The following is a 27,783-nucleotide window of genomic DNA, read 5'->3' as shown; positions in this document are numbered from 1 at the left end:
CTGGGGAGGGCATTCCAGAGCACCAACTCACCAAGAGGTCCTGCACGTGATCAGTACTACATTAGAAAAAGAAGGTTTGACAGCCATCAAGGACAACTGACACTTTCCTAAAAGGGACCCTTATCTGCTCACTGTTCCCAACCTTAGTCATTAGACAACTTCTCTTGAAAATTCTACCCCTCTGCTTCCTGGATGTTTCTTTAAATCAATTATATGGGCTGTTTTCCTCTCTTGGAGGTGGTCTACTCCACGTGTCTGGAGCATTACTTTCATTTCACTAAATAAACCCTTTATACTTTTCTAAAACAAAATATATTGATATGCTTAATAGTTAGACCCATCCTATGCAACAATTTTCATGAATTCTTGAGTTCGTTGTGCTAGTGACTCTTCTGTTATATAAACACAAAGTTATTAAACTGAGGGCTGGTGTGTAGCTCAGTGCTAGACCACTTGCCTGTCATGAGTGAGGCCCTGGGTTCCATCCCAGCACTACAGAAATAAATACACTCATTCATTAAACTTCAATATTGGCTACATACATCATTGGCAGAGAGTTGTACTAAGATTTGGGAAACATCTAGTCTAATTTCTTGCACTAAAGGGGGACACTGAGAACCAGAGAGGGGAGGGGTTTGGGGAGGTCACATGGGAGACCTTAGGCCTCCCGAATTCCAGTTCAGAGTTCCTTCCCCTGAGGCTGGACTGTCCCATTATTGCCATCCTGAAAAACAGGAAGAGTGGTATCGGGAGCCCAGCAAAGGTGACCTCCGTCACCCTCTTGCTAGTTACAATTCCATTATTCATCTGAATAGGGGCCACTGCATTTGCCCTCTTGGGCATTAAAAGGGTTCCTGGGGGATGCATTAGATGGTAACATCTTTTACAAATGCTAAAGTGGGTATTATTTTTTTCTTGGAATGTATTTTCCTATTTCAGGCAAGAATAATCAGATTTGTCCCAAATTGGTGAGGATCAGCAGATGCTCGCTGAAGACTTGGGGAGGGGGTAGGGACAGAATGCATGTGACAGGGTAGGACAATAGCCCTTGCAGACCTGCAGACCCTCTCACCCAGGTTTCAACTCTGGAGGAGGACTTCTGTACCTGAGTCTCCTGTCTGGGTCCATTGCCCAGAGTATCCTGGGCCCATTCCCAGTGGAGACTCACTGGGTAGCATGACAGGGAGGAACAGTGCTTCTTTAGCTCCAGGATGCTGGGAACCAGACAGAAGTGGGGAGGCATTTAAAAATAGCTACAGGAGCTGGACACTGGTGCATGCCTGTAATCCCAGTAACTCAGGAGGCTGAGGCAGGAGGATCATAAGTTCCAGGTCAGTCTCAGCAACTTAGCAAGACCCTGTCTCAAAAATTGAAAAGGGTTGGTGATGTAGCTCAATGGTAAAGTGCTTCTGAATTCCATCCCCATTACAAAAAATGCGGTGAGGGAGTGGATATCTGCCCTCTCAAGAGTCTAGTATTAAAGTAGGGCTTATTATAAAGTGCCCAGTGAACAAAAGCTAAGCCAATTGATGTCTTTCTTCCCTATAGCAAAATTACTCTTTGGACCTTAAAAATGAAAAGCTTTGAGTTGGATGTCTTGGCGCATGCCTGTAATCCCAGTGGATTGGGAGGCTGAGGAAGGAGGATCACAAGTTCAAAGCCAGCCTCAGCAACTTAGTGAAGCTCTGTGAGACCCTGTCTCAAAATAAAAAATAAGGACAAAGGATGTGACTCAGTGGTTAATTACCTCTGGGTTCAATCTCTAGTACAAAAAAAAAAAAAAGGTAAAGCTTTGGGTTGCCTTTCAGGTCCATTGAGACATGATTCCAAATAAACCACATTCATAATAGAAATAGGGAAGAATATGTTATTTTCTGAATTTCTTCTCCAATAACCCACTTCCCACCCCCTCCAGGAAACTGCTCAAGGTTTACAGTTTCCATTGGCCCAGAGTCCCTCCGACCACAGCTAGATCCTCAGCGACCCTTGGGCTTTTCCCAAAATCTCCTCTCTGATCTTGGGGTAGTTGGGGTGCTCCATGAGTACCTGTACCAAGAGAGAATGGGTATGCAGCATCAGGCAGGGGTCCTGGCCACTACCCCTCCCTGCCAATGTCGGTGGCTTACACTGTGGCAGACTTCAATGGCTTCCACAAATTTCTTGTCCTTCAAGTAGTTGAAAGCAAGTTTGAAACCTGCACAGGACACCAAGGAGAACACAGAGGGTGGCAACCTCATGACCCCAGGACCCCTTCCCCCAATATCGAGGGAACAGGCCTTGAGTTCTGGGGTCAGGTTGGGGGTCCTGTGATGCCCTCCCTCCCACACCAGCTCATGTGCATCCTGGCTACTGCCTTACCAATGGTGGGGTTGGCATGATGACTATACTTCCAGGCCAGCTCGTAGTTGGTGGCTGCGTCCTTGTAGGACTGTTCCTTCTCCATGATGAAGCCCATATACTCATAGGCCTTGCAGCAGGACTGCAGGGAAAGTAGGTCAGCGCCTCTGTGAAGGGAAACCAGCGCCCAAGTGTAGTGTGGGTGTGGGACCAGAAGGGGGCGATGGAGGGAGGTGAGCTGCATTAACTCCAGCCTGCACAGGGACCCCAAGGGTATCCTCAGCTTTGCAAGGGGTTAGCTGTATGCCCTCCTCACTGCCTCTCCAACGCTGGAGAAGCCCTCTTGTCCCATTATTAGTTGGGGACAGGCATGCACCACTGTGTCCATGGGTTAGTGATGTGCTCGGATCCAGCAAACCTCTCCAGCCCTGACTGCACTTCTGCACCCCCTTGACCCCACCAACAGCTTCTCTCTCTCTTTCTCTCTCTCTCATTTCATGTTTTTTCCTCCTCTGGGAATAGTCTGACCCCCTGCACCTCCTGCCTGGCCTTGTCACTGGTGTTGCTAATTCCAATCCTGGTTTGTTGCCCACATGCCCCTCTCCACCTGTTTTTTCCCATCCAGTTCCTTCTCAGCATCTCCTCTGTCCCTGAAGCCTGGGCATGGCTCACAGCGCTCCTTGCAGTTCCTGGACCCCTGCTTCCCCGCCCGGCCTCCCTGCTCAGAGCGCCTCCTCGCCTTGTTGTACTGTATGCAGCGCCGCAGTAGCTCCGAGGCCAGGTCGTATTTGCCGCCTTGGCAGTAGATGTCCGCCAGCAGGAGCCAGCTCTTCTCCAGGTCCTCGGCCTCGGCCAGCGACCAAGCGACCTTGGCCAGGCGCTTCAGCTGGGTACGTGCCTTGGGAATCTGCTTCAGTAGCATGTAGGCTTGCGACATGGCCAGCAGGGCAGGGGTGTTGTCCTTCTGCACATGGGGTGGGAAGTGGCCATCAGCGCACCTTGGCCCTTGTCCTCTGCCCCGCAGCCCGCTGGTTCCCCCAAGCTTGCGCACCTCCGCCTGTGCCATCTCGATGAAGGTACCAAGTGCCACCTCCACGTTCGCCTTCTTCCTGGTGGCCATCAGGCAAAGGCTCTGTAGGAGCCTCAGCTGGGTCTGGTCAAAGGCAGAGTGAGGGTAGAACTCGCGCAGCAGCTTCTCTGCCGTGCGCACCCCGTGCTGCTCCAATTCCTTCCTGTTGGTGGAGCTGCAGGCAATGGGACTCAGGCGGGCGGCCTACCTTGTGCCCATTGGCTCCCTCCGCCTTCTCCAGCCTCTCACCCCAGCCCCCACCACCCCCACCCCCATCCTTACTTGCTTTCAGTCATCAGGTTCTCAAAAGCCTCTCCACCCACAAGCTCGTTGTCTGGGTTCAGACAGATCTGCACCATATAGTAAGTGGCATACGGGCCCCAAGTGCTGTCCTTCCGAGCTTTGTTTAGGAACTTCAAGGCTTCGTTGGGCTGCCCTACGTGCCTGTAGTGGCAGAATCAGGGAAACTGAGAATCTGGGAGACTGAGACCCAGAGAGTGCACTAATACACCGGAGCCACAGAGCTTGCATAGCAGGGGCTGTGTCTCTGGCTCTCTGTCCTGGAGGCTGAATTCCTGCTCCCCTGAAACTGAGCAAGATCTCTGGTGTCTGCTAGCATACAGGGAAGGTCTCTAGCATACAGCCCCACCTCAACACGCCCCACCAACTAACCAAGAGTAGATGCCTTTGCAGTAGTTGAACCCTGGTTCCAAAGGTACCCGACTGGATATCTTCTTGGATGATTCAAAGAAGGCAGGTGCCTCTTCAAGTTTGCCACTTCTTCGTAGCAGATCAATTAATTTATTCAATACCGAAAAATTGTCTAAAATAAGAGAGCAGAAAATTCTAGGCTGTGGTGGCCAACAGCTGTATCAGGCAGGAGTGCTTTGGCCTGGGAGGGCAAGCAGGCTGAGGTGCAGGGCCTCTAAGAGGAGCCAGTAGACACTGCCCATCTGGTTTACAGTATTGAGTGAATAATAATAATAATTATGCTTAATAATGGTAATAAAATATAGCTGGGTGTGGTGGTGTACACCTGTAATCCCAGTGACTCAGGAGGCTGAGGCAGGAGGATAACAAGTTTGAGGCCAGCCGCGGCAATTTAGTGAGACCCTTAGCTATTTAGTGAGACCTTGTGGATATACCTCTGGTAAAGTGTTCCTGGGTTCAATCCTCAGTACTAAAATAAATAAATAAATAAATAGTGTAATAAAAATCAGGTACAGTGGTGCATACCTGTAATCCCAGCTAATGGAGAGGCTAAGGCAGAAGGATTGCAGGTTTGAGGCTAACCTGGGTAACTTGGCAAGACCCTGTCTTAAAATAAAAATAAAAAAGGCAAGGGGAGTAGCTCAGTGGTATAGTGCCCCTGGGTTCAATCTCCAGTAACACACACACACACACACACACACACACACAGCAGCTAACAGTACCTGACACTATATTTACCCATATATTACCTACAGGATATAGTCAGTACTCTTATTGTCCTTATTTTATAGATGAGGACACTGAGCACAGAGAGGTAATTTGCAAAAAGTTACATGCTAGTAAGTGTTGGACCAGGATTCAGACTCCTGTCCACTTGGACTTGCTGGGCCTGCTCAGAGTCTGGCTTACACCTCAGGTTTGGGCTCTTCCCCAGAGAGAAGGGGATTTTATGTTGTAGTGAGTGGGAATGGGAGGATTTTTAGTCCCCACTAAGTGGTTGTGAACTCAGAAAGGGACTGTGTTGAACACCAATGGCTGTGACTTGGGGATACACAGGCTGTCCTGGGTTCAGTGCCAAGTGCCTGGGACCAGGAACTGGCCCCTTGGACTCGGGAAGGGCCAGCACGTTCCACTGGGTCTTTATCAGTTTCCTGCCTCTCTGGGAACAATCAGAGAGGAAGGGGCTTCCTCTGCCTGGGCAGGAAGGAGGGGAGCAGCCGCCCTGTTTGGGAGGGCAGCACTTGCTAGGTGGGAACTGATGCAGGCTTTCTCAGTGGAAGGGATTACCTGGCGCTTTCTCCAGGACTTGTTGGTATAGATTGATGGCCTCTTCATATTTCTGTTTTCTAAACATCAGGTCAGCCATCATCTATCAGAAAACATTCAAGGCTCTGAAATTCCTGAGAGCTTCTCTATGGGGGGAGGCAGGGATATTGGGGAATGTTGGGAGTGGTAAGGAGGGAAGGTAGAGAGAGACTTCCAAGGCAGCCTCTTAGGCCCTGGGAGAAGCAGCCACTGCCTACAGCCCTCAGGCCCGGACCGGAAGGTGAGGATTGCAGAAGGTTCCTTCCTCTGCTCTGCAGGGGTTTGGCCTCTGCCCCTGGGGTTCTGGAGGAGGTCCAGGTGATAGGGAGGAGAGAGGCAGAACTGGGAGAGCTATTCCACACACTTCCTGAAGCCCCCAGACTCTGTCCCACCCTTGCCTTCACCTACAGAGGGTGTGGTTTCCTGGCCTTGAGAGAGCCTCACCCCTTCCCCTTAGACTGGCTAGGAGGCTGCTGCCCCCTGCCGGCCAGCCCCACTCTCCCATGGAAAGGTAGAGTGCAGCACGAGTTTTCTCTTGCCCCAAAGCCCCTCAGAGGTGGGCCAGAGAGGCATCTGAGCTTATGGAGCAAGGAAACAGCCACCCACATCTCCTCGCAGGGTCCCTGGGAGGGTGGGGAAGGGTCCCCAGGGCCTCCTACCACAGAGGCGCTCTCCTGGGTCTTCTCCGTCTGCAGGAGGGTGGTGCAGTGCTGCTCACACAGGTCCAGGTGTCCCTGGAGCAGGTAGAGGTGTGCCAGCTCCAACAGTACCTGCAACAAGGTTGGGTACAATAAACTGTATACTATATATATTTTATATATATATAAAATAACAAGGAACACTGTGGGAAACCCTGAGGTCGTCTTTGAAAGCTCTTTCCCCCACCCTTTCTATCAGCTCTGTCTTCTGAGCATGTCCCAAATCCTCTGGGGTGATGTCTCTGGCCCTCTCCTTCTCCCACCCAGCACTCCAGCCATGGCATTGGTTTTACTCACTACACTGTAAGAGTTGGGGCCTGGCTACTCATCTGTCAGCTTCAGCTCCAAACTCATCCATCTGGGGAGCCCTCTGTGCCCTAGGTACCCTTCCTCTGCATCCCCATAGTGTCTGCATCCACATGCAGGTGCATATTACAGCTGTCTCATCATCTGTTCCCATTTCCTGACGGTAATCTGTGGGTAGTGACCACATCTTGATCCACCTTCTCCAAGCCTAGGACAGCACCTGGCATATATTAGGTACCTGTTAACTGAGCGAATATTAACTGAATGAATGGATCTCTTACTAAGCTCTGTATCTATTCTTAGCTTTTTTCTTTTCTTTTTTTTTTTTTTTTTGATACTGGGGATGGAACCAGGGGTGTTCTACCACTGGGCTACATCCCTAGTCTTATTTTTTTATTTTGAGACGGGTCTTGCTAAATTGCTTAGGACCTTGCTAAGTTGCTCAGGCTGGTCTCACACTTATGATCCTCCTGCCTCAGCCTTCTGAGTTGCAGGTATTGTAGTCATGCACTATACCTGGTTTGTATCTATTCTTAGTGTGAACTCCAGCCACTGTGACTTCATCTAGAACTAAACCCTCTCATGACCCTAAAACCAATTGGAAGTTTAGCCTGGGCTTCATGCCGAAGCAACACTGGCATCCACAACTCTCATCATCTCCCTGTCTCCAACAGAGGCTGGAAAATGTCACTCTAACATGACTTTTAGTAATAGCTTCCCCAGTCCAGCTTTGCTCCAAGAGTTGCAGCTGGGGAGGGCCCAGGTTGACTGGAGCAGTTGCCTCATCCCAGAGGCTGTGGCTGGCTGGGCTCTCATTCCCTTTGCACGGCAGCTCTTCAGAGAAGAAACCAGCCTCTGCACCTGGTCAATGATCTCAGCGTGGCATGCTGCCCTGACAGAAGAAGCAAGGTCTTGTTTTGGGGCCACTCACTTTATTGTCAATGGGTGAGTAGGAGAGGGCATCCTTATAAGAACGCACTGCCTTGGCATATTCCTTCTCTGCCAAGTAGTGCTCCCCAAACTGGATACAGATGAAGGCTGCCATTTGCTTCTGGGAGGGGATCATTTCTGGTTGCTCCAGTGGAATCCGCTTCAGTATCCGAGACTGGAGGTCCAAGGCCTTGGGAAACCAATAGTCAGGATCAGAAACTCAGAGCCCCAGTGTGCCAGTTCACAGAAAGTCCCAAGTCCTTATTTCAGAGCTAGCAATGTTAGGTAGGGCATCTCAAATATGCTTAGACTGTTAGAGCTAATAAATTCAGCGAAGTAGCAGGTTACAAAATAAACATACAAAAATAAATAGCTTTCCTATAATAATGAATCTGCTGACAAAGAAATCAAGAAAACAATTCCAAAAAGAAAGAAAGAAAAAGAAAAAACTAGGAATAAGCCTTACCAAGGAAGTGGAAGACCCATAATAAAATGGTACAGCACTAAAGAAAAAATTGAAGAAGACCTTAGAAGATGGAAAGACTTCCTATGTTCATGGATAGGCAGAATTAATTAATATTGTTAAAATGGCCATATTACCAAAAGCAATCTAATATTCAATGTAATCTCCATCAAAATACCAATGACATTCTTCACAGAACTACAAAAACCAGTCCTAAAATAAAAAATGCAGAATAATCAAAGCAATTCTAAGCCAAAAAAAGCAATGCTGGAGGTATCACAATACCTGACTACAGAGCTATAGTAACAAAAACTGCATGGTACTGGTACAAAAACAGACACATAGACCAATGGTACAGAATAGAAGACACACAGACAAATCCACACATCTGCAGCTATCTGATCCTTGACAGAGGTGTCAAAAACACATTGGAGAAAAAGCAGTCTTTTAAACAAATGGTGCAGGGAAAACTGGTTATCCATATGTAGAAGAATAAAACTAGACCCTTATCTCTTATCTAGCACAAAAATCAACTCCAAATGGAGGAAAGACCTTGAAATTAGACCAGAAACTATTCAACTTCTAAAAGAAAATATAGGGTCAATACTCCAACATATAGGCCCAGGCAATAACTTTCTCAATATCACCCCTAAAACTCAGGAAATAATGCCAAGAGTTAATAAATGGGAATGGCATCAAATTAAAAGCTTCTGCACAGCAAAGGAAAACAATCAGGAATGTGAAGAGGGAACTTACGAGATGGGAGAAAATCTTTGCTAGTTACCCTCTGACAGAAGATTAATATTTAGAATATAAAAATAACTCAAAAAACTTTACACCAAAAATCAATCCAATTAATAAATGGGCAAATGAATTAAACAGATGATTCTCAAAAGAAGAAATACAAATGACCATCAAATACATGAAAAAAACATTCAATATCATTAGCAATTAGGGAAATGAAAATCAAAACTACACTGAGATTTCATCACACATCAGTCAGAATGGCGGTCATCAAAAATACAAATAATAATAAATGCTGGAGAAGATGTGGAGAAAATGGAACACTTTTACACTGCTGGAGGGATTTTAAATTAGTACAACCATTAAGGAAATCAGTATGTAGGGTCCCAAAAAGACTAGGCATGGAATCACCATATGACTCAGCTATCCCACTCCTCGGTATTTATCCTGAAGAATTAAAGTCATCTTACTACAGTGACACATGCAGACCCATGTTTATAGCAGCACAATTCAAAATAGCTGAACTATTGCAACAGACTAGGTGTCCATCAATGGATAAATGGATAAAGAGAATGTGGTATATATACATAATGGAGTTTTATTCAGTCATAAAGAAAAATAAAATTATATCATTTGCAGGACAATGGGTGGAACTAGAGACCATTAGGTGAAGTGAAATAAGTAAACCTCAGAAGGTCAACAGTTGTATGTTTTCTCTCCTATGCAGAAGCTAGAGAATAAAAAGGAAAAGAAAGGTGGGGTCAGAGCTCATGGAAATCAGAGAGACCAGTAAAGGAAAGGGACCAAAGGGTGGGAGATGGGAAGGGAGGGGGGGAAATCCTAAGGAGTGATATTGGCTAAATTATATTATAATTTAATTTTCTTCTAGAAGAAAATGTAGAGTCAATACTCCAACATATAGGATATGTTGTGTACGTGTATGAATATGTAATAAAATATATGATATAATGTGTACATGTATGAATATGTAATAAAAATCCCATCATTATGCACAGCTATAGCACACAAATTAAAAATGTGAAAAAAAGTTAAAAATTGCCATTATTCTTGGAAACAGTTACCACCTTACCTTTGGCCTTCCCTAGCCCAGCCCAGAGCATGATCACTGGGGAAATAAATGGAAGGTGAAGGTCAGAGGTGAAGCCCAGCCTCTCTTGAGAAAGAGGCCTGAGGCCTCCCAGATCTGCAGCCCTATCCTTCCTCCTTCTGTAGCAACTATTGGGAAATGGCAGAGAAAGAGCTTGAGTGTTCAGGGTTAATTACCTTGTTCAAAGTATCTACCACATCTTCTTTTTTATAGTTCTTGTAAACTTTTGCCAGCAGAAGCAAGCACTTAACATCATTCATCATGGATGGGAAGTCTTTGGCTGTGAAAAGAAAACTCAAATGAGTGCTCAGCGGTCCCTGGGAAGCTGGATTGGTGGTTGGAAGCCCAGGCAATGTGGGGAAGGACCAGGGGGCAGTATGCCTGCTCCACATATTTAGGGTGGGTTAGAATGCCGCCTCACCAAAGTCACGTCCCAGTGCCTGTTTCAAAACTTTTTCTGCTTTGTTGAACTTCTTTAGCTTCATGAGCAGTTCAGCCAGATCACAGCACAGAAAGTCCTGCCCACTAATCTTCTGGGCAGCCTCATAATAATTAATTGCCTTAGAGCAAACAGGAAATGAAGGCCTCAGGCCTCATTCTGCACTGGAGTGCCTGACACTACATACCGCTTGGTGGCCACCACATCCCATTCGTGTGCCCCTCCAGAATGCAGAAGCCTAAGAGGCAAAGGGCCTCCCAGCTGGCACAGGGCTCAGGCCTCAGCTGGAGCAGGCATGGGCTGTGGTGGGTGTCACTGACATCTCCCCTTATGTATCTTATCCCAAAGGGACACTGTGGGAGCAGGGAGCTGGGATGGGGGCTCAACCATCCTCCTCCAATCCAGAGCCCTCCACTCATGCATCCTCCCCTCCCCTCGCTGTTGGGAGGCCCATCCTGCGCCACCCCAGACCAGTCTGACCTTGGCATACTGGTGGGTCTTCACATAAGCTTGCCCAATCCTGCTGACCAGCGAGGCGTCGTGCGGGTTCTTCCTATAGGCCTCGTCATAGACCTCTAGGGCCTTTTCAGGCTGGTGGGGGAAGTAACCGGGAGTCTTATCTCTTCTCTCCAACTGGAGAAGTGAGACTGGGGGGCTATTTGGCAAGGCTGTGGGGTCCCTCACTCACTTCCTGAATATTCATGAAAGCATCACCAAGAAGCAGGCTGGTGTGGGGGCCGGGCAGATGTTCACAGAGCTCCCTGCAGGAATAACCAAAAGCTTCTCTCAGGTCTGTGCATCCCTCACAGTCCTGAAGCCATCTCCTATTCTTTGCTACTGATTCCGGCTGATGCTCATTCATCAGCCAATAGTTACTGAGAATCCACCTGTGCACGAGGCACTGCGCTAGCTACCTTAGTCAGGCTCTCCTTGCCTTGTAGAAGTTTTTAGTCTTGTCTCTCTCTCCTTTCTGTCTCCCAATCTCTCTCTGTCTCTATCTTTGTGTGCCTGTGGTCTGTTTGTCTCTCTCTCTGTGCTGGGGATAGAACCCAGGGCCTAGCACATGCTTGGCAAGCACTCTATCACTGAACTACATCTCCAGCCCCACAATGCTCTTTCTAAAACTCTCATCTGGGGCTGGGGAGGTAGCTCAGTTGGTAGAGTGCTTTCCTTACAGGCACAAGGCCCTGGGTTTGATCCCCAGCACCGCCAAAATAAATAAATAAATAAAATAAGACTCTCATCTGACCAGACAGCCTCTTGTTGATTCATTTCCCACTGCTGGGATGGTGAGAAAGGAGCCTGCTTAGCTTGGGGGTACAAGAACCCCCAACTGCTGGATGTCTCCCTCCAACCCCTCAGCATTCCTCTCACCCACCACCCACCCCACACTCCTGAAATTGCCTAGAGTAATTTTTTTTTTTTTCTGAAGGAAAGTACTGGGAAGGAAGGTACCTCTGAGGTCCTGCCATCAAGTCATAAAGAGACAGAGGTTTGGGGCTCTCTATCCTCAACCACTCCACACTAGTCACATCCAAGTCACTGTATATATTCTCAGGGACAGGCAGAACCAGGGGTCAGGGAGGAAGTATGCTCCCATGGTTCCTTCTGTGTCTGCTCTAGCATCCAGGCCCACAGTTTCCCACCAGAATGTGAACCATGCAAGGGTGCAGGGGGTGGGGAGGCAAGCAGGGCTAAGGGCCTATCAGTTCTGTGTCCTAGAACTCATCCACAGTCAGGGCTTACTGACCTGAGGGAAATTCCATATTTTGGCCAATGCACTCCAAGAACACACTCTGGAGATCCAGGTTGAAGGAAACACCCCGAGATACCATCAGAGGAGAATCTGTCACTATGCTGCTGCTGGGACTCACCGGTAGCATCCAATGTAGAGGCGGATGTCTTTGCGGGTATGCAGGTAGATGCTGGCCATCTTCTCCTTGGCTTCCATGTAGCAGGGCTGCTTGGGCGTGACGTTCCTCAGCATACTCAATGCCATGTCCACATTGCCCTTGCTTAGGGCCAAGTCCACGTTGGCAATGGTGATGCGGATCTCCTCTGATGTACCACTGAATTCATTAATGGCATCTTGCATGACTTTGGTGGCCTCATGCTAAAACATGGGAACCAAAATAGACAGAGCCTCCATTTGGTGTCATCCACTACAGGTGGCCTGACAACACTTGAAATCTTCTGGGAAACTTAAAGCAATCACCATTCCCATTCTTGTCCTGGGAGAGGAATGAAACATGAGTCTGAGCTGGGTTCAGCCAGGAGCAGACCTGCTACTGGAAAGTCAAGGAGCAGATACCCTTGGAGCAGCTTTGGAGGCAGGAGGAGAGAGACCTCCAAAGGTCCATGGCCACTGTTCTTGGTGAGATGGTGAGAGAGGAGCCTGCTTAGCTTGCGGGTACAGGAACTCCTAACTGTAAAAACCTGCCTGTTACCTCAAAATCAAGTTCCAATTCCCTCCTATGTGAGAACTATGGGCATGGTTTGTTGTATTTTCTTGCTCTTGGCCAAGGATATTTGAATGTTCTGGTAATCAGCACATAAAGGTCAACTGAGTTACTTTCTCTCTGCCCATTTTTGGTGCTTTTTGCTTGGAATTCAACCTTCCCAGACATTTACGTCTCAAGCTCTGCTTTCTGTTAGCCTGTATGTTTGTACCATCTTTTCCCTTTTAATTCATTTTAGTTTTTGGAGTGGCTTCCACTGCTTGCTTGCTTAAACCCCACTATGAAATCTCTTTTTTATTTTGTAGGTATATTTACTTCATTTCATTGTCATAGATATATGTTCTTGGGCTTTTTGTCAATTTATTTTGTTTCCACTTTTTTTGGGGGGGGAATACTGAGGCTAGAAACCAGGGGTGCTGTACTACTGAGCCACATCCTGAGTCTTATTTATTTTTTTTACTTTGAGACTTGAGAGGCTGAGGCAGGAGGATCGCAAGTTTGAGGCCAGTCTGGGCAACTTGGTGAGACCCTGTTTCAAAGTTACAAAATAAAAAGGGTTGGGGTGTGTGGCTCAGTGACAGAGCATCCCTGGGTTCAATTCCCAGTACAGCTAAAAAAGGAAATTTGTATGCTCCTATTATTCCCTACCTTCCCTTCCTACCCTCTCTCCCTGAACCTTTTCATGTGATGTCATAGTGAAACTATTGCTATTTTAATAGCTTTTATGTCAAGAATTTAGCCATTATACTGGATTAGTGTCAAAATTACCTGTTGTTTAAGTGTAATTAGATTTATTTAGTTTAGTTCTATGTTTAATTGGATTGAATTTTTATCCTATTATACCTCAAAAATTTTCCCCGATCATAAAATAAAATAAAATTTCATTTTATTTCATATTTTGATTGGTTTGATTATATCTACAAGTAGATTTTTCAGAAACATGTAGCTAACACTACATTGCTTGAGTTATTCCATTTTCTAGTGTCCTTTATTGCATTTATACACGAAAGACATCCTGAGGGACACCTTTCCATGCATTTATTAATGTTGTCTTATTGTTTTCCTGAATCTAGAATGGCTAAGAGTCTGAGGGGAACTTCTTTTTTCACAGGGGTGAACTGCTCTCTGCCTAGATGCTCACAGGAAGCTCCACTCACACCGTGAACCTTTGATTCCGCCACTTCCTTAGGGTGTTACTCTGAAGACATTTCTTTGTCTTGATTTTGCTATAATTTCTCTAACATAAAGAGCCCAATTTGCTGGTTCACATCTTCCCTAAAAGAACTTGTCTCTTTTGTCTCTTATTACATCTTTGCTGCTTTTCCAGTTCGATTTTTTTTTTTTTTTTTTTTTTTTGGTATCAGGAATTGAACCTAGGGGCAATAACCACTGAGCAACATCCCCAGCCCTTTTTATTCTTTTATTTTGAGACAGGGTCTCGCTAAGTTGCTGAGGCTGGCTTTGAACTTCTGATCCTCCTGCCTCAGCCTCTGGGATATTACAGGCAGGTGACTCCACGTCCAGCTTGTTCTGCCTTCTATAGGAATACAATGATGCCTGTGTTGGCTGTTGCCTGTCTGATCTATCGTTCCCTCTTGCAGGGGCTAGAACTGGGTTCTTCCAGGAATGTCCCAGCTTCTCCCCGAGGACTGTGCACAACCCCAGTTTATCAAGGTTCAAGTAATGGAGGCATCTCCAGTCTCTCCCTGGCCATGACCCCCAACCCCACCCGCCCCACCCGCCCCTGAGAATTGGAAAGACAAGGGCCTGGGTGGCTTGTCTTTCTATCAGTGCCACTGGACACATTGTCAGCTGAATGAGTGACTAAATTAATAATTATTCTTGTGATCACCCCCAAACTCCTCTACTTTTAATTCTTTTGTTCCTCTTGGCACATTTGGAAGAAGGCAGTTTTTAACTTTTTCCTTTTCTCCCTGTGATTCCAGGGATGGAACCCAGGGCCTTGTGCATGGAAGGTGAGCACTCTACCCTAGCCCAGTGGTATTTTTATCTGTAAGGAAAAAAGGCCTAGATCCCTCTCTACATCAGAATCATTGCAGGAGAAGGCTAGAGGCTCCAGTATACATGGATCACAGACATGGCCCTGGACAGACCTCTTCCTGTGAGCTGGTGAGGCCAGAGGCCTGTGAGGTCAAATGAACTTGCAGAGTCCAGCTCCCCCCAAGGCCTGTTCCTGCCTCTGTGTTCCCCATCGCTCCCATGGACCAGCTGAAGATAACCCAGGTGCTTTCTGCCTCTGTCCAGCCAGACCCTCCAAGGCCTTGGGGCTGCTTTATATGTTCAGCAGGTTGGGTACTGCAAAACTCCAAACAAAGAAGACACAGCACATAAAAGATTATGGTGTGACTGGCATCCACTGAATCTGTGCAATACCCAATCTGCACAACCATTGTTGGTGACCCTGTTGAGCCTGTGTGCTCTGCCTCTCTGAGATTCTCATGGGGACATTAGGGTAGACAGGGACCAGGTCATGCAGGACCTAGTAGGGTCTGGACTTACCTCAAGGGCAATGGGAGCCACTAAAGCCTTTTAGGCAATGGGAGAGGTATGCTCCCAGCTGAATAAGGGACCAAATGCTGGCACCAGCAAACATCAAAGAATCAGAGAGCTGGTTCTCAGGTTGACCTGGAGCCTCCAACTTGCCCCAGTCCCAAGGGAAGAGAGCACAGCGTTGCTCACCAGCTCCCCATTCAGCCGGAGGGCATCTGCCAGTTCCAGCAGGATGGACACTCGCTCTCTGGGCGGCAAGGGAGACCCACGAAACTTCTTGCCTTCCTCCACCTTCACAGTTGGCAGTTTCATGATCATTTTCAGTGTCTTGATGGCCTCTGGATGGTCTCCAGATTTGTTGAGGGCCCTGGCCTTGATGAAGTGGTAGAGGGGGTGGTCTCGGACCTAGGAGGAACACAACAGAGTGTGGGGCTCCAGCTCGACACTGCTGCTGCTCACAGCAGCCACTGGAGAAAACCACGGGAGCCAGAGCCAGGGAACCACCTGAGGGCAGCAGAGGGTCTGAGGGATGCAGGTGGCTCCTGGGGTTGCCTCACTCTCGAGGAAAGTGGGAGCTATAGGTAGCTTGGCTTTGGGATGCTGAGTGGGCAGCAGAGTGCAGGGGACCCTCACCTGAAAGTTGTGGCTGACACCCAGCTCTAAGCTGTGGGAGCACATGGCAAAGTTGCCCTGAGCCAGGTGGATCTGGGACATGAGGAGGTGGGTATCCGCAGACGTGGGGTCCAGCTCCAGGCAACGCTGCAGGACGCTCTGGGCATTCTCCAGCTCCCCTAGAAACCAGAAACAAAGCTCTGCAAAACAGGGGTCCCCGGGGACCTGTTGTCCAACAGGTGGAGGCAGGATGGATTGTGCACCTACACTGGGCATTTTACCCAGTTCTGCTCTGCTTTAGGGGGTCTCTTCCTAAAATTAAAACTACAGTTTTGCCTTGATCTGGACAAAAGCCAGGACAATTAAATCTAGGTCCAACATTCTCCTTGCCTCTTTGACCCCAAGGAGACAGCTAAGTCACTTTGCTGCTCCATCCAGAAGCTCAGGGGAAAATGGAAATCTCAATTCCCATAACTAAGAGCAGAACAAAAGCTATAACAGCAGCAACTATGATAGTCTCAGCTTACGAATGTGCAACATGTGCAAATCACCTTGGAAAGTCTGATCTAACATCTGTGTGGCCCTGTAAGGTTGGTATTACCTGCAAGGTTGCTGCTAGAGATAGGACCCAGGGCTTCAAACATGCTAAGCAGGTGCTCTGCCACTGAGCTACATCCCCAGCCCTGATCTTTGTCTTTCAGGTATAGGAACTAGGGCTCCAGTGATGTTAGCCACTCAGCTCAAAGGGACAAAGACCACATTGAAGGGCAAACCCACCAGTCTCCTGAACCAGATCTCTGAATTCCCTGGCACTAAGGGGCCAAGGGATCTCCTTGCAGCCAGGCTGGTGCTTATGGGGTGCTGGTGCCAGCCTGGGGCTGAGGTATAATGAGTTGGTAGGGAGCTTCCTCCCTCTGCAGCCAGGTCCCTCAGCAGTCTCCCACCTGCAGTCCCTAACCTGCATGGGTAGGTAGGGTGTACCTGCTTCTGGATTCCAAGCTCCCTACTCTCTTGTGTGCTGTGGAAATGGAAAGAGGTCACCATGGCAACCTAAGCACCTGGAGACTTTGCTTGGGCCCCAAACCAGCTGGGGCCAGCTGGTGGCTGCTAGCACTCCTGGGGGAGTGCTCCTGCCCTGGACTTGAACCCAGGAGACCTTGAAGCTGTGGGTAAACCTGGCTCCCAGATGATCATGGAGGGAACAAGGATGACAATGGGGAGCTCTCAGCAGAGTGCACCCCACATAATGTAGTACTGGAGGACAGATGCACGGTAGTACTGTGTTTTGGATCCTGTAGAACTCCCCAGACTAGATTGTCCTGGCTTTCAGGCAGACAGGATGGGATGAAAGGCCACATAATAACTTCTGGAGATGGCTGTGTGCCCAGAGAGGACACCTATATAAATTGTCTCCCTCTCTTTCCTTCTCACTCTAGTGGCTGGCCCTCGAGCTGGGGGAAGCTGGCAGGGTGCTGATCTGTGTACCCAGGAGCTCTGAAAGCCTCACGGTACAGGGCCCCACCTCTGCATGGGGCTTTCCTGACAACTCTTTTCACACTGATTCCCATTAACATCCTCTTCCTTGCTTCCTTATTTTACTTTTCTCTGTCGCATGTCACATTCTAACAAACAACACCAGGTGCTCAGTTGTTCATCTACTTCCTCTTACTAGAATGCAAGCTCTATAAGGAAACTTTTGTCTACTTGGAGTATTACTGTATCCCAGAAGTTCTTCAGTACTACCCGCATAGATCAAGTAAGTAATCTGCAAAAGGCCTGGGTGGGAGAGACCTCTGCTGGTGAGGGAGGCCAGGAAGGTTACTGGCAGACGAGGCTGGACTGAGTGGGCAGGCCAGGAGGGCAGGCTTGTGTGTCTGCATGTGTGCATACAGCATGAGTGTGCATGTGGACACAGCCGGGGCGGGGGGTACAGAAGCCCTGTCAGGTGTCCGAGCAGATAGAGATGTGAGAAGACACAGCGCCCCACCCCCCCAGCTTCCAGGACCTACCTGAAAGATACTTGACCTGAGCCATCACAAAGAGGGGTTCCATCATAGCTGGGACTGCTTTCACGACAGGACTCAAGATCACAGTGACTTGTTTAAGAAGTGGAGACAGGATCTGGCCTGGTGCCCGGGGCTACAAGAACATGAGTGGCTAGCTGTGTCATCTGCCCCATTCTAAGAGACTCCTGGAGCCCTGAGAAACGCTCTCAGTAGAGGAATTTACTTGCTTATTATCCCCCTGTACCACCTAGTGTTAGAGCACACACCAGAGAATGGGGACTTGGTTCTGCTCACTGCTGTGTCCCCAATACCTAGAATGGTGTCTGGTTCAAGGCATTGCACCCAATGAATTTTTGTTGACTGACTCATTACAATGTACTGGGGAGGGGGTATTAAGACTTGTGAAAATGTGGTCCTTGCCCACAAGGAATCCTGTGTGGTAGGGAAAGCAGGTTGAATGAGCACACACTAACATTGTTCTTAGAAGCCTTCTGGGGAGAGGGGAGCCAAGTGCTGTCTAGGACACAGCAGGTGCATGGCCTGTGTCCTGCTCCTCCAGGAGTGTTAGCCTGAACCAGCTGCCTCAGTATCCCTCAGAGCTTGTTAGAGATGCAGGACTTTGGGCCTCACCTGTAACATCAGAATCTGCACTGGAACAACCTCCTGGGTGAGTTGGGAGCCACATGTCCACATTTGAAAAATTCTGATTGCCCAAGGCTCAGACTGTCCTGATGACTGGACAGATAAGGTCCCTCCCCTGTCCTTCAGGTGGGCACCACCCACACTTGTACTGTGGCCCCCACGGTGAAGATGGGCCTTCCCCTAACCTGCTTGGGGCAGAAGTGCAAGTATTCCTTGGCGATGCAGACCAGGAAGAGGGGGTCTAGCTGTTCGAGGTACTCGGGGCCCAGGGGGAGGCCCTGCATGCTGGAGAAGTGCAGCTCCACTGCCTCCTTCAGAAGCGCTGTGGCCTCCTGCTCCCCCTTATGCTTCTTGGATGCCAAAAGGGCTTGGAGGAAAACCAGCAACTGTGGGAGAGAGAGCCTGAGTCTCAGCCAATGCCAGCCTGGGCAGAGTTCTTGGGGAGGGCAAAGCAGAGGTCCAGGCCATTCTGGCTGCCCTCTCTTGTGAACTGGGGATGGAAGGAGAGCCAGAGAGGCAGCCCTGGAGCATGCCATGCCTCTGGGGAGCTCTGACCTCAGACTTCCCGAGGGACTGCTGCACCTCCTTCAGGAATTCCAGCTGGTGCTCAGCCTCTTCCAGGTGGCCTTTTAAGATCTGGCACCAGATGATTCCTGTTAATAGGAAAGAACAAGGATGAGCAGCCAGCTCGGAAGCAGAGCCAGCAGAACATCTGGTCAGAAGGCTTGGAAGAGACAGTGGAAGGGGGGCTCTTTGGGGCAGGGGATCTTTTCCAACACCCTCACAAGTTTAAGAGCAACACGTCCTCATGGGAAAGAATTGAAATGATAAGGCAATAATAGAAAAACATCCCCAGCTCTGCCTTTAAGACTCTCTCTAATGATAACCACAATTAGCAATTTGGGATGTATTCTTTTTTTTAATATATATATTTTTTAGTTGTCAATGGACCTTTATTTTATTTATTGATACATGGTGCTGAGACTCGAACCCAGTGCCTCACACATGCTAAGTAAGCGCTGTGCCACTGAGCCACAACCCCAGCCCTGGGATGTATTCTTTAAAGTATTTTTCTAAATATTTATTATTAATGTATACATATATGCACAACTCAAACATATGCATTTTGGGGGCTCAGGGTATAGCTCAGTGATACAGCACTTGCCTAGAATGCAGGAGGCCCTGGGTTTGATCTCTAGCCTTGCAAAATCAAACAAAGAAAAAAAAAATCCAAAAAATTGAATTTATTGTTGAGTGTAGTATATGATGGTGACTACCTTTATGTCTTTCATAATGGAAAGCCAGATGCCCAACCAGAAATTACTGGACAACTTACCAGTTTGAAATCAGGCCTGTGTGTCCCATTTGTCGGTTTTTCTATTCTAGTCAGTGCTGGCCTCACTTCACTACTGTAGTCTTGTGATATGGGGTATTTTTTTTTTTTTCAGGGATAGGGCTAGAATACAGAGTCTCACGCATGCTAGGTAAGCACTCCACCACGATGCTACATCCCACAGCCTTTTTCATTTTATTTTGAGACAGAGTCTCACTAAATTGCCCAGGGAGGTTTCCAACTTGGCAATCCTCCTGCCTCAGCTGAGATTACAGGCCTTCACTACCATGCTTGGCTTGTGATATATTTGATGTTAGAAGGACAAACTTCTCTTTCCCTGCTATTCTTTTTTTCCAAATATTTCCTGGACATTCTGGTGTATTTGTTCATGATGGCTTTCCTAAACACCCTCCCGGTTTTCAATTCTAGTCAGCTCACTACTTGGCATGTTTGAGGAATTTTTCATTTTGCCACGATGTTAATTTTTTAAAAATATTTTTTAGTTATAGTTGGGCACAATATACCTTTATTTTATTTGTTTATTTTTATGTGGTGCTGAGGGTTGAATCCAGTGCCTCGCACGTGCTAGGCGAGCACTCTACCGCTGAGCCACAACCCCAGCCCCTACGATGTTAATTTTTGGTAACTCTCTTTTGGTTCTCTGTACCCTTCTCAGAGTAGTGTGTTCTTTATTTATTGACAACCACCACCTCTCCAAACACTGAAGGCATTTTGGGGAGATAGGCCCTTCTGTATCCAAGCCCTAACTTGGCTCCTCAAATGGCCCCCACTTTGCATGTTCCACTTCAGGCCTCTTTCAGACTAGCAGATTTATACACAGGACTAGACTGAGGAGGATTAGCTGCTGGGCAGACTTCCAAATTGTTAAGGTCACTGATTTTTCCAGACAGGCCAGGAAAGTCAGAGATTCTAGAACACCTGTGAGTTGAGTGAGCGGGACCTTCTGACCACGCACTTCCCTCTGGCTGCCTGCTGGGGCGCTCCCTTGATTGAAGAACTGGGGAGGTACTCAGGCTGCTGGGGGACTGTTAGTGCCCAGCAGCCAAGTCTTTTCGTCCTTCATGGCCCTGGTGATAATTGGAAGGCCTCTGGAGCACCACTCTTCTCCCTTCTGCCCCAACACCCAACAAGAGCCTCTTTGATTCCAGGCTCTGGATGGAGAATGGTTCCAATGATCCTCCCTTTACCTCCCTGAGTGCCCCATGGGATGCTTTGGCACTCAGCCTCTGGTGGCCCTGAGCTTGAGCTATTTTGGTGGTGGTGTTTTTCCTGGAACTCTCTGGGGAAAGCTGGTCTACTAATTTCTTTAGCTGACTTAGCTCTGCTTACACTCACATACAGGTTTGTAGACCTGCTTGGAATCCGCATATTTGATGCCATTTGCCTTATATCATATAGAAATATGATGATCTTCAAATTCCTGGTCCCCTAGAGGCATCTCCCCCTATTTCTAGGGCTGTAATAGTCTCATTATCTTTCTAAATGTCTCATTTTTGGGGGGATGGAGGAGAGGCATGGATTTGAGGGGCTAGCCTGACACATTAAACCAGAAGTCAAGATCAATTACTCTGACAACTGTGCTGTGCAGATGAGAAACTTGCAGTTGAGAGAGAAATGACTTGCCCTCAAACACACAGCTCCTCAGGGCCAAAATGAGAACCAGCCACCTTGAGCAGGGGACCACCAAGCTTCCTCACCTACACCGAACACTACTGCTTCAGAATTCATAGAGACCATGGAGTTGGGGCTTTTTAAAAAATGTGTAAAATGAGGGCTGGGGTTGTGGCTCAGAGGTAGAGCACTCACTAGCAAATGTGAGGCCCTGGGTTCAATCTTCAGCACCACATAAAAATAATAAATGTATTGTGCTCATCTACAACTAAAAAAAAATAAGTAAAATAAAGGTTTTATGTCCAGCTACAATTAAAAAGATAAATATTTTTAAAAAATGTGTAAAATGAAAAAAGCATCTGGGCAGACGGGGAAGTAAAATCCTTAAAACTATCTCGCTGGTGGCCTTCCAGCTCAGGGACCTCCGTAAGCAGAACGTCTCAACACTGGGCTATGGGCCCTGAAAAGAGGCAGAGCCATCAAGAAGGAGGTTCAGGCCACCAGTCCTCCAGGAGAGCCAGGGTATGGGTATTGGAGTCTGGCATGGATCAGAGTGGCTCTGATGACACTCCTGAGCCTTCCCCTGCCTCTTACATCAACACTGTATGTCCATGGAAAGGACAAATACTCACACATCTCCTGGGTGAATGCTTCCCAGCACCTCTTTTCTGGGCCCATGGAGGCCACCCTGTTTGGATCGCCCACTCTCCTACCCCCTCTCCCACCCCACTCCCCGCCCAGCCTGCAGAGACCTGTCAAGGCAGCCATGCTGTTCTCATCCAGTTTCATGGCCTCCGAGTACCACAGAAATGCCTCCTTCACTTGGTTCTGCAGGATGAAGAGGTAGCCCAGCTCTGTGGCCACAGGGGCACAGGAGGGAGAGGCCATGAAGATGCGTTCAATGAAGCTACTCACTAGCTGCAGAATCACCTGGTGGTTCCCACACTGCAAGGAAGAGGCGTATGGGAATGGGGAGAGCACTCAGTCCAGCCTGCCTGAGCAAGGCCATGTGAAGTATGGGGGACACTTTGGCAGGGCTGGGTAGGCTCAAGAGAGCTCAAGAGGTGCTCTGGGTCTAGGCAGCTGAGTTAATGGAGCCATCCATCTCCCAAAAGACCTTCCATGGGCCACCTCTGCAGGACCTGCCTCCACCACAGGGTTTCCCAGGGGATCCATTCCCTGTCTGCAGTTAATTGGTCCAAGGAGTCACCAAGAGGTTTTTAAAAAAATTGAAGCTGGGGGAGAAGAGGCTCTTTGTGTCCAGTGGTGGAAATTGGTCTCAAAGGCTACAATTTGCCATGTTCCCTATCATGTGTGGAGGAGAATAAGCCCGAGAGAATCAGATGTACAGGTAGAGGGGAAAATGGTGACCCAGAGGCATTCAGCAACTCAGTTCTGGTTCCCGAGGCCTCAGAGCTGCCCTTGTAGTTACAATTTCTTCTCATTCTGTAGCTGCTGATAAAAGACACAGATTCTTTGGTGACTTGGTCTATTTGGAACTTCTCTGATATCAGAGAGGCCTAGGCAGGCCAGCCTTCCTAGGTCCCTTCCATAGAAGGAGTATGGGTACTGGGCCAGAGGTGGTGTAGCTCTGCACAGTAGCTGCAATGCAACCCTCTGTTCCCAGAAGGATGCTGCCACTCAAAAAATCACTTCGGACCCCGTCTCCCTGATCTTCATAGCATCGCTGGGGCACCTGGACCAAGGGGACAGACAGAGCCTACATGTCAGGTTAGCAGTCAAGAGTCCACTAGCCTGAAAGGCCAAGTTTGAGCTGGAGGGCGAGTGGTAGGGTGCCCAGAGAGTTTCAGTGGAAGCCTGGATTTCCAGGAAAAGCAGAGACGAGCACCATTTTACAAACCAGGAGACAACCTTCTTACCAGTCTGTTAATCACAATAATTTTTTTAAGGTGGAGGCTTGGATTTTGGGGCTCTCTCATTTCTAACACTTTAATCAGATTTCTGACGCGATCAGCAGCCTGTGGGGACAAAACAGACAATGTTGAAGACAACATGTAAAACTAGAGCAGTGATTCTTGAACCTGGCTGCACATTCACGTCAACTGGGAGACTCAATACCCATGTCCTGGCACCACCCCAGAGATTCAGATGTAACTGGACTGGGATGGCCCAGGCACAGAATTATTTCAAAGCCCCACAGATGGAGACTTGGGGGACATTACTGCCCCAAGAGCTGCTTGCTCCTCTGCCCTGAGTTTGTGAAGAGAAGCTGCCCTGTTAGCCCCACAGAGAAACAAGCAGGGCCACCCTGCTGTGGCCACTTCACAGCATGCCAGGCCCACAGCAAACCACCTGGGTAGGCCCAGACCTTCTCCATTTTGACATGAGTCACCACATTGGTGCCTGTCCAGTGAACCCTCCCAACAACCCTGTAAGTGACAGCCACTACTCTCCAAACTTTCCAGTACAGCAGATGAAAGGTCAGAAAGGTTGGGAAATTGGTCTGAGGCCACCCAGCCAGCCAAGGGACTGACTTAATCTAAAGCTTTTCCATTGAGTTCTCTGCTCACTCCCCACCCAGGAGTTCTCAACTGCAAAGATGTGCTGAAAGAGAAACCTGAGATGGCATGAGTTCACTCTGGTGGGTGAACATGGCAGGACTAGAACTGGGCAGCTGGTGGGGGAGAGGGGCAGATCCCAGGGTTTGAGGTGGGGGTAAAGAAGGGACACTAGGTGCTAACTCTGCCCTTGGGATCAACCCGAAGGAAGCAAAGTAGAGTCCTGTTCCTGCCCAGGTGGCATTTCCTCCTGCTTCCCCCCAGAGAGAGTGCACACCTGTAATACCAGTGGCTCTGGAGGCGGAGGCAGGAGGATCGCAAGTTCAAAGCCAGCCTCAGCAAAAGTGAAGTGCTAAGCAACTCAGTGAGACCCTGTCTCTAAATACTCAAACTCTTTTTGAAATTAATACCCTGTTTGAACATTGTATTTTTATTCATATTCTAGTCATTTTTGACTGCATTTAAGGGCAAATTTAGGTTTCTGGGGGAAAATATAAGGCTTAGGAGCAGGTTGGGTCCTAACCATTGTTTGAGTAGTTCCAACCAGTCCCTAAAAATGTAGCATTTCCTAAACTCTGAAACAATACCATGACTTGTACTAGCAGTTAACATGAATCAAATTATTCCTGTATACCAGGCACTGTTCTGAACTTTCTCACTTCTCATCTCAGTCCTTTGAATAACTTCTCAGCTCTGCAGAATTATGTCATTTTATAAATGAGTGGTTGAAGCTTTCCCAAGGTGGAGATACCTTCCCAACCTCCCATAGGTAGCAGGTGGCAGGACAGTGTCAACCTCACTGCCCAAAGCTGCCTTACTCTTAAGCTGTCCAGCCCAAAGAGCCAAACCAGAGCAGACCCTCTTGGCAGGAATTATGGGAATAGGTTGGGGAGAAGGCTGCTGAGACACAAGGGGCATCCTTCGGGGCTGTGGGGTGGTGATGGGGTAGGTTATAAGGGGTTCCTCCTTGTCTTTCTCAAGGATCAACTTCTGAGTCTTGAAACAACTTACTATGGTCATGTTTCCTTCTCTTGCAAGCTCATGCACAGCTAGTAACTGACAGGCATCAATATTGCTTTCATCTTTTTCAAGGATTCTGAAATAGGAGGAAAACCCACATGAATTGAGAGTATTGGCAACTTCTGATCGTCTTCTAGTATTCATTCTCTCTTGTTTTTTTTTTTTTTTTTTCAGTACTGGGTATTAAACAGGCACCTTACCACCAAGCTACATCCCTAGTCCTTATTATTTTTGTTTTGAGACTGGGTCTCAGAAAGTGGCTGAGACTGGCCTTGAACTTGAATTCCTCCTGCCTCAGCCTCCGGACTTGCTGGGATTACAGGCGTTAATTGCTGTGCCTGGCAAATTTCTTTTGTCTATTTTGGAAGTACTGGGGATGGAGCTCACAGCCTCCTACATGCTAGGCAAGTGCTCTACCACTGAGCTACATCCCCGGCTTCTTTATTCATAACAGAACTCCCAAACTAGCCAGGCACATGGCTACAGAATAAAGACTACACTTCCCAGGGTTCCTATGCAGCTGAGATGTGTGGCCATGTGACTAATTTTTGGCCAACAGGATATAAGTGAAAGTGATGTGTGTGGTACCTAGGTGTGCTATGGCAGCAGGCCTTCCCTTTCTGCTCTTTCCCCTCCCTGCTGTCTGGAATGAGGACCATGTGGACACCACCCTAGGAATGGTAGGGCAGCCAGAGAGGAGGGCCTGGTGTCCAACAAAGTCGCTCCATCCCAGCCATGAACCCTCACCCAAGCTTTCACTCGAGAGAGAGAAATCACCTGTTATGGTATGTGTGTATTTGAGGGTGTGTTTGTTATAGAAACCTACTCATTCCTGACTAACTAGACTTGACCTTGGTACCACGTTCTGAAGTGTGGGGGCAGCCCGTGGTTAAGATGGAAAGGGAACCTTGGATTCGGTCATGCGTCCTTGTGAAGGTGCAGCTTCTGATCATACTGTGGGGACTTTGATATGCTGTTTCTTTATAGAAAACTTCATATTTTTCAGCCTAGTCAAGGAATGACCTTCTGTTTAATTGAGGGTTACCCAAATTATACAAAATTCCAATATGATTGGGCATAACCAACATTCAGAGAGTTCTGACCAACTGATGATTCTGAATGCATGCAAACTGTATGCATTTGGAAATAAAAAGAAAACAACACACTTTTAAATAACTTATGAACAGAAGGAGAATCAGATGATTGTTAGAAGCAAATGATACTGAAAATTCTACACATCCAAATGTGAAGACATTTCTTTATTTTTTTTTGTGTGTTAGGGATTTAACCCAGGGGCACTTAACCACTGAGCCACATCCCCAGACCATCTTTGTATTTTATTTAGAGACAGGGTCTTGCTGAGTTGCTTAGGGCCTTACTAAGTTGCTGAGGCTGGCTTTGAATTTGTGATCCTCCTGCCTCAGCCTCCGGAGCTGCTGGGATTACAGGCATGCCCCACCACGTCCGGCTGTATAGACATTCTAAAATGGTACTTTGAGAGACATCCATAGACCTAATTTATGAATTCTAAGGTATGACTAAAAACGGATGAGTTAGGCATCTTGAAGTTAGAAGTAACAACAGAGTAACTCTAAAGGACACTGTTGGCAGGAAATAATAATGAACAGAAAAAAAAATAAATTAAAAAACAAAGATATAACAGGATCTAGATGGTTCTTTAACAAGACTAATAGGGCTGGGGATGTGGCTCAAGCAGTAAGTAGCGTGCTCGCCTGGCATGCGTGCGGCCCGGGTTCGATCCTCAGCACCACATACAAACAAAGATGTTGTGTCCACCGAAAACTAAAAAAAAAAAATGAATATTAAAAAAATTCTCTCTCTCTCTCTCCACCCCCTGCTCTCTCTCCCCCGCCCCCTCCCCACTCTCTCTCTTAAAAAAAAAAAAAGACTAATAAAAGAGACAAACTATTTTAAGGTTGATGAAGAAAAAAAAGAATCAAAGAAAAATAAATACTATAAGGATGACAGGAAACACACCTAGATGAAGTAGAGTTTTAAAAAACAATGAAAGCCAGGTGCGGTGGCACACACCTGTAATCCCAGCAGCTAGGGAGCCTGAGGCAGGAGGATCACGAGTTCAAAGCCAGTCTGAGCAATTTAGCGAGGCCCTAAGCGATTCAGTGAGACCTTGACTCTAAATAAAATACAAAAACATCTGGGGATGTGACTCAGTGCTTGAGTGCCCTAAGTTCAATCCTGGTACCAAAAAAACCAAAACCAAAAAAAAAAAAACAAACAATGAGAGACGGGGCTGGGGTTGTGGCTTAGCTTGCCTAGCACGTGCGAGGCACTGGGTTTGATCATCACCACCACATAAAAATAAATAAAATAAAATAAAAGTATTGTTTCCAACTACAATTAAAAAAAAAAAATATATATATATATATATATATATATATATATATATATATATTAAAAAATGAGAGAATTCTCTGAATATCACTAGCTGGGAAAGCTATGGGGGATGGCGCCTGGGTATTGGACTCAACCAGTGGTATCAAACTCTGTCTCCCACTCTTGAGCACACAAGGCCAGGGTGGGGGAGTCCACACCTACTCCCTCCCCTAGTCTGGCCTTTAGCCAGGTGCTTCCAGATAAGCTGTTGGCCCAAGGCCAAGCCACCAAAGCAAATTCTTGCCAAGATACTGGCCAGGTCTACACCATGAGAGAGCTGAGGGATCACACAGGCATTGAACTGTGGCACCTGTGCCACTTTTTGATTGGCAAATTCTATAGCTCAAATTCTAGTCATCATCAGGGTCAGCACCCTCCAAAGGGCAGGAGGAGGCTTGTTGGCCTTTTTTTTTTTCTTCTAGAACTGTGCTTTATATCACCACATAATCCAATAGCAATTCACAGTGATGCGTCATGGTTCATTGACTCTTTTTAGGGAGGAAAATTAGGATCATACATGTAAG

The 27,783-nt window shown here is 47.6% G+C and overlaps 1 protein-coding gene across 1 annotated transcript in view; it reads right to left on the bottom strand.

Annotated features, from left to right (window-relative positions):
- Nucleotides 1–1,847: 1,847 nt before the first annotated feature.
- The window catches only part of Ttc21a (tetratricopeptide repeat domain 21A), a 33,750-nt gene continuing 7,814 nt past the window's right edge, over nucleotides 1,848–27,783 (bottom strand). Inside the window, exons 7-29 of the mRNA XM_027932482.2 lie at nucleotides 24,836–24,920; nucleotides 23,186–23,284; nucleotides 22,058–22,250; nucleotides 18,896–18,993; nucleotides 18,526–18,726; nucleotides 17,702–17,831; nucleotides 15,714–15,871; nucleotides 15,270–15,485; nucleotides 11,985–12,223; nucleotides 10,799–10,871; nucleotides 10,591–10,701; nucleotides 10,093–10,231; nucleotides 9,848–9,951; nucleotides 7,358–7,546; nucleotides 6,082–6,192; nucleotides 5,405–5,486; nucleotides 4,079–4,229; nucleotides 3,689–3,850; nucleotides 3,389–3,581; nucleotides 3,077–3,301; nucleotides 2,359–2,479; nucleotides 2,127–2,194; nucleotides 1,848–2,046 (exon numbers count right to left, since the gene is read on the bottom strand). Coding sequence (XP_027788283.1) covers nucleotides 1,969–2,046; nucleotides 2,127–2,194; nucleotides 2,359–2,479; nucleotides 3,077–3,301; nucleotides 3,389–3,581; nucleotides 3,689–3,850; nucleotides 4,079–4,229; nucleotides 5,405–5,486; nucleotides 6,082–6,192; nucleotides 7,358–7,546; nucleotides 9,848–9,951; nucleotides 10,093–10,231; nucleotides 10,591–10,701; nucleotides 10,799–10,871; nucleotides 11,985–12,223; nucleotides 15,270–15,485; nucleotides 15,714–15,871; nucleotides 17,702–17,831; nucleotides 18,526–18,726; nucleotides 18,896–18,993; nucleotides 22,058–22,250; nucleotides 23,186–23,284; nucleotides 24,836–24,920 — 3,226 coding nt within the window. The 3' untranslated portion in view covers nucleotides 1,848–1,968. The remainder of the gene's footprint in view (nucleotides 2,047–2,126; nucleotides 2,195–2,358; nucleotides 2,480–3,076; nucleotides 3,302–3,388; nucleotides 3,582–3,688; nucleotides 3,851–4,078; nucleotides 4,230–5,404; nucleotides 5,487–6,081; nucleotides 6,193–7,357; nucleotides 7,547–9,847; nucleotides 9,952–10,092; nucleotides 10,232–10,590; nucleotides 10,702–10,798; nucleotides 10,872–11,984; nucleotides 12,224–15,269; nucleotides 15,486–15,713; nucleotides 15,872–17,701; nucleotides 17,832–18,525; nucleotides 18,727–18,895; nucleotides 18,994–22,057; nucleotides 22,251–23,185; nucleotides 23,285–24,835; nucleotides 24,921–27,783) is intronic.

The sequence above is a fragment of the Marmota flaviventris genome, chromosome 1 (assembly GCF_047511675.1).
Source record: "Marmota flaviventris isolate mMarFla1 chromosome 1, mMarFla1.hap1, whole genome shotgun sequence".
Taxonomy (NCBI): domain Eukaryota; kingdom Metazoa; phylum Chordata; class Mammalia; order Rodentia; family Sciuridae; genus Marmota; species Marmota flaviventris.
The sequence above is the reverse complement of the archived record's forward strand: the minus strand, read 5'-3'. Positions and strand labels throughout refer to the sequence as shown.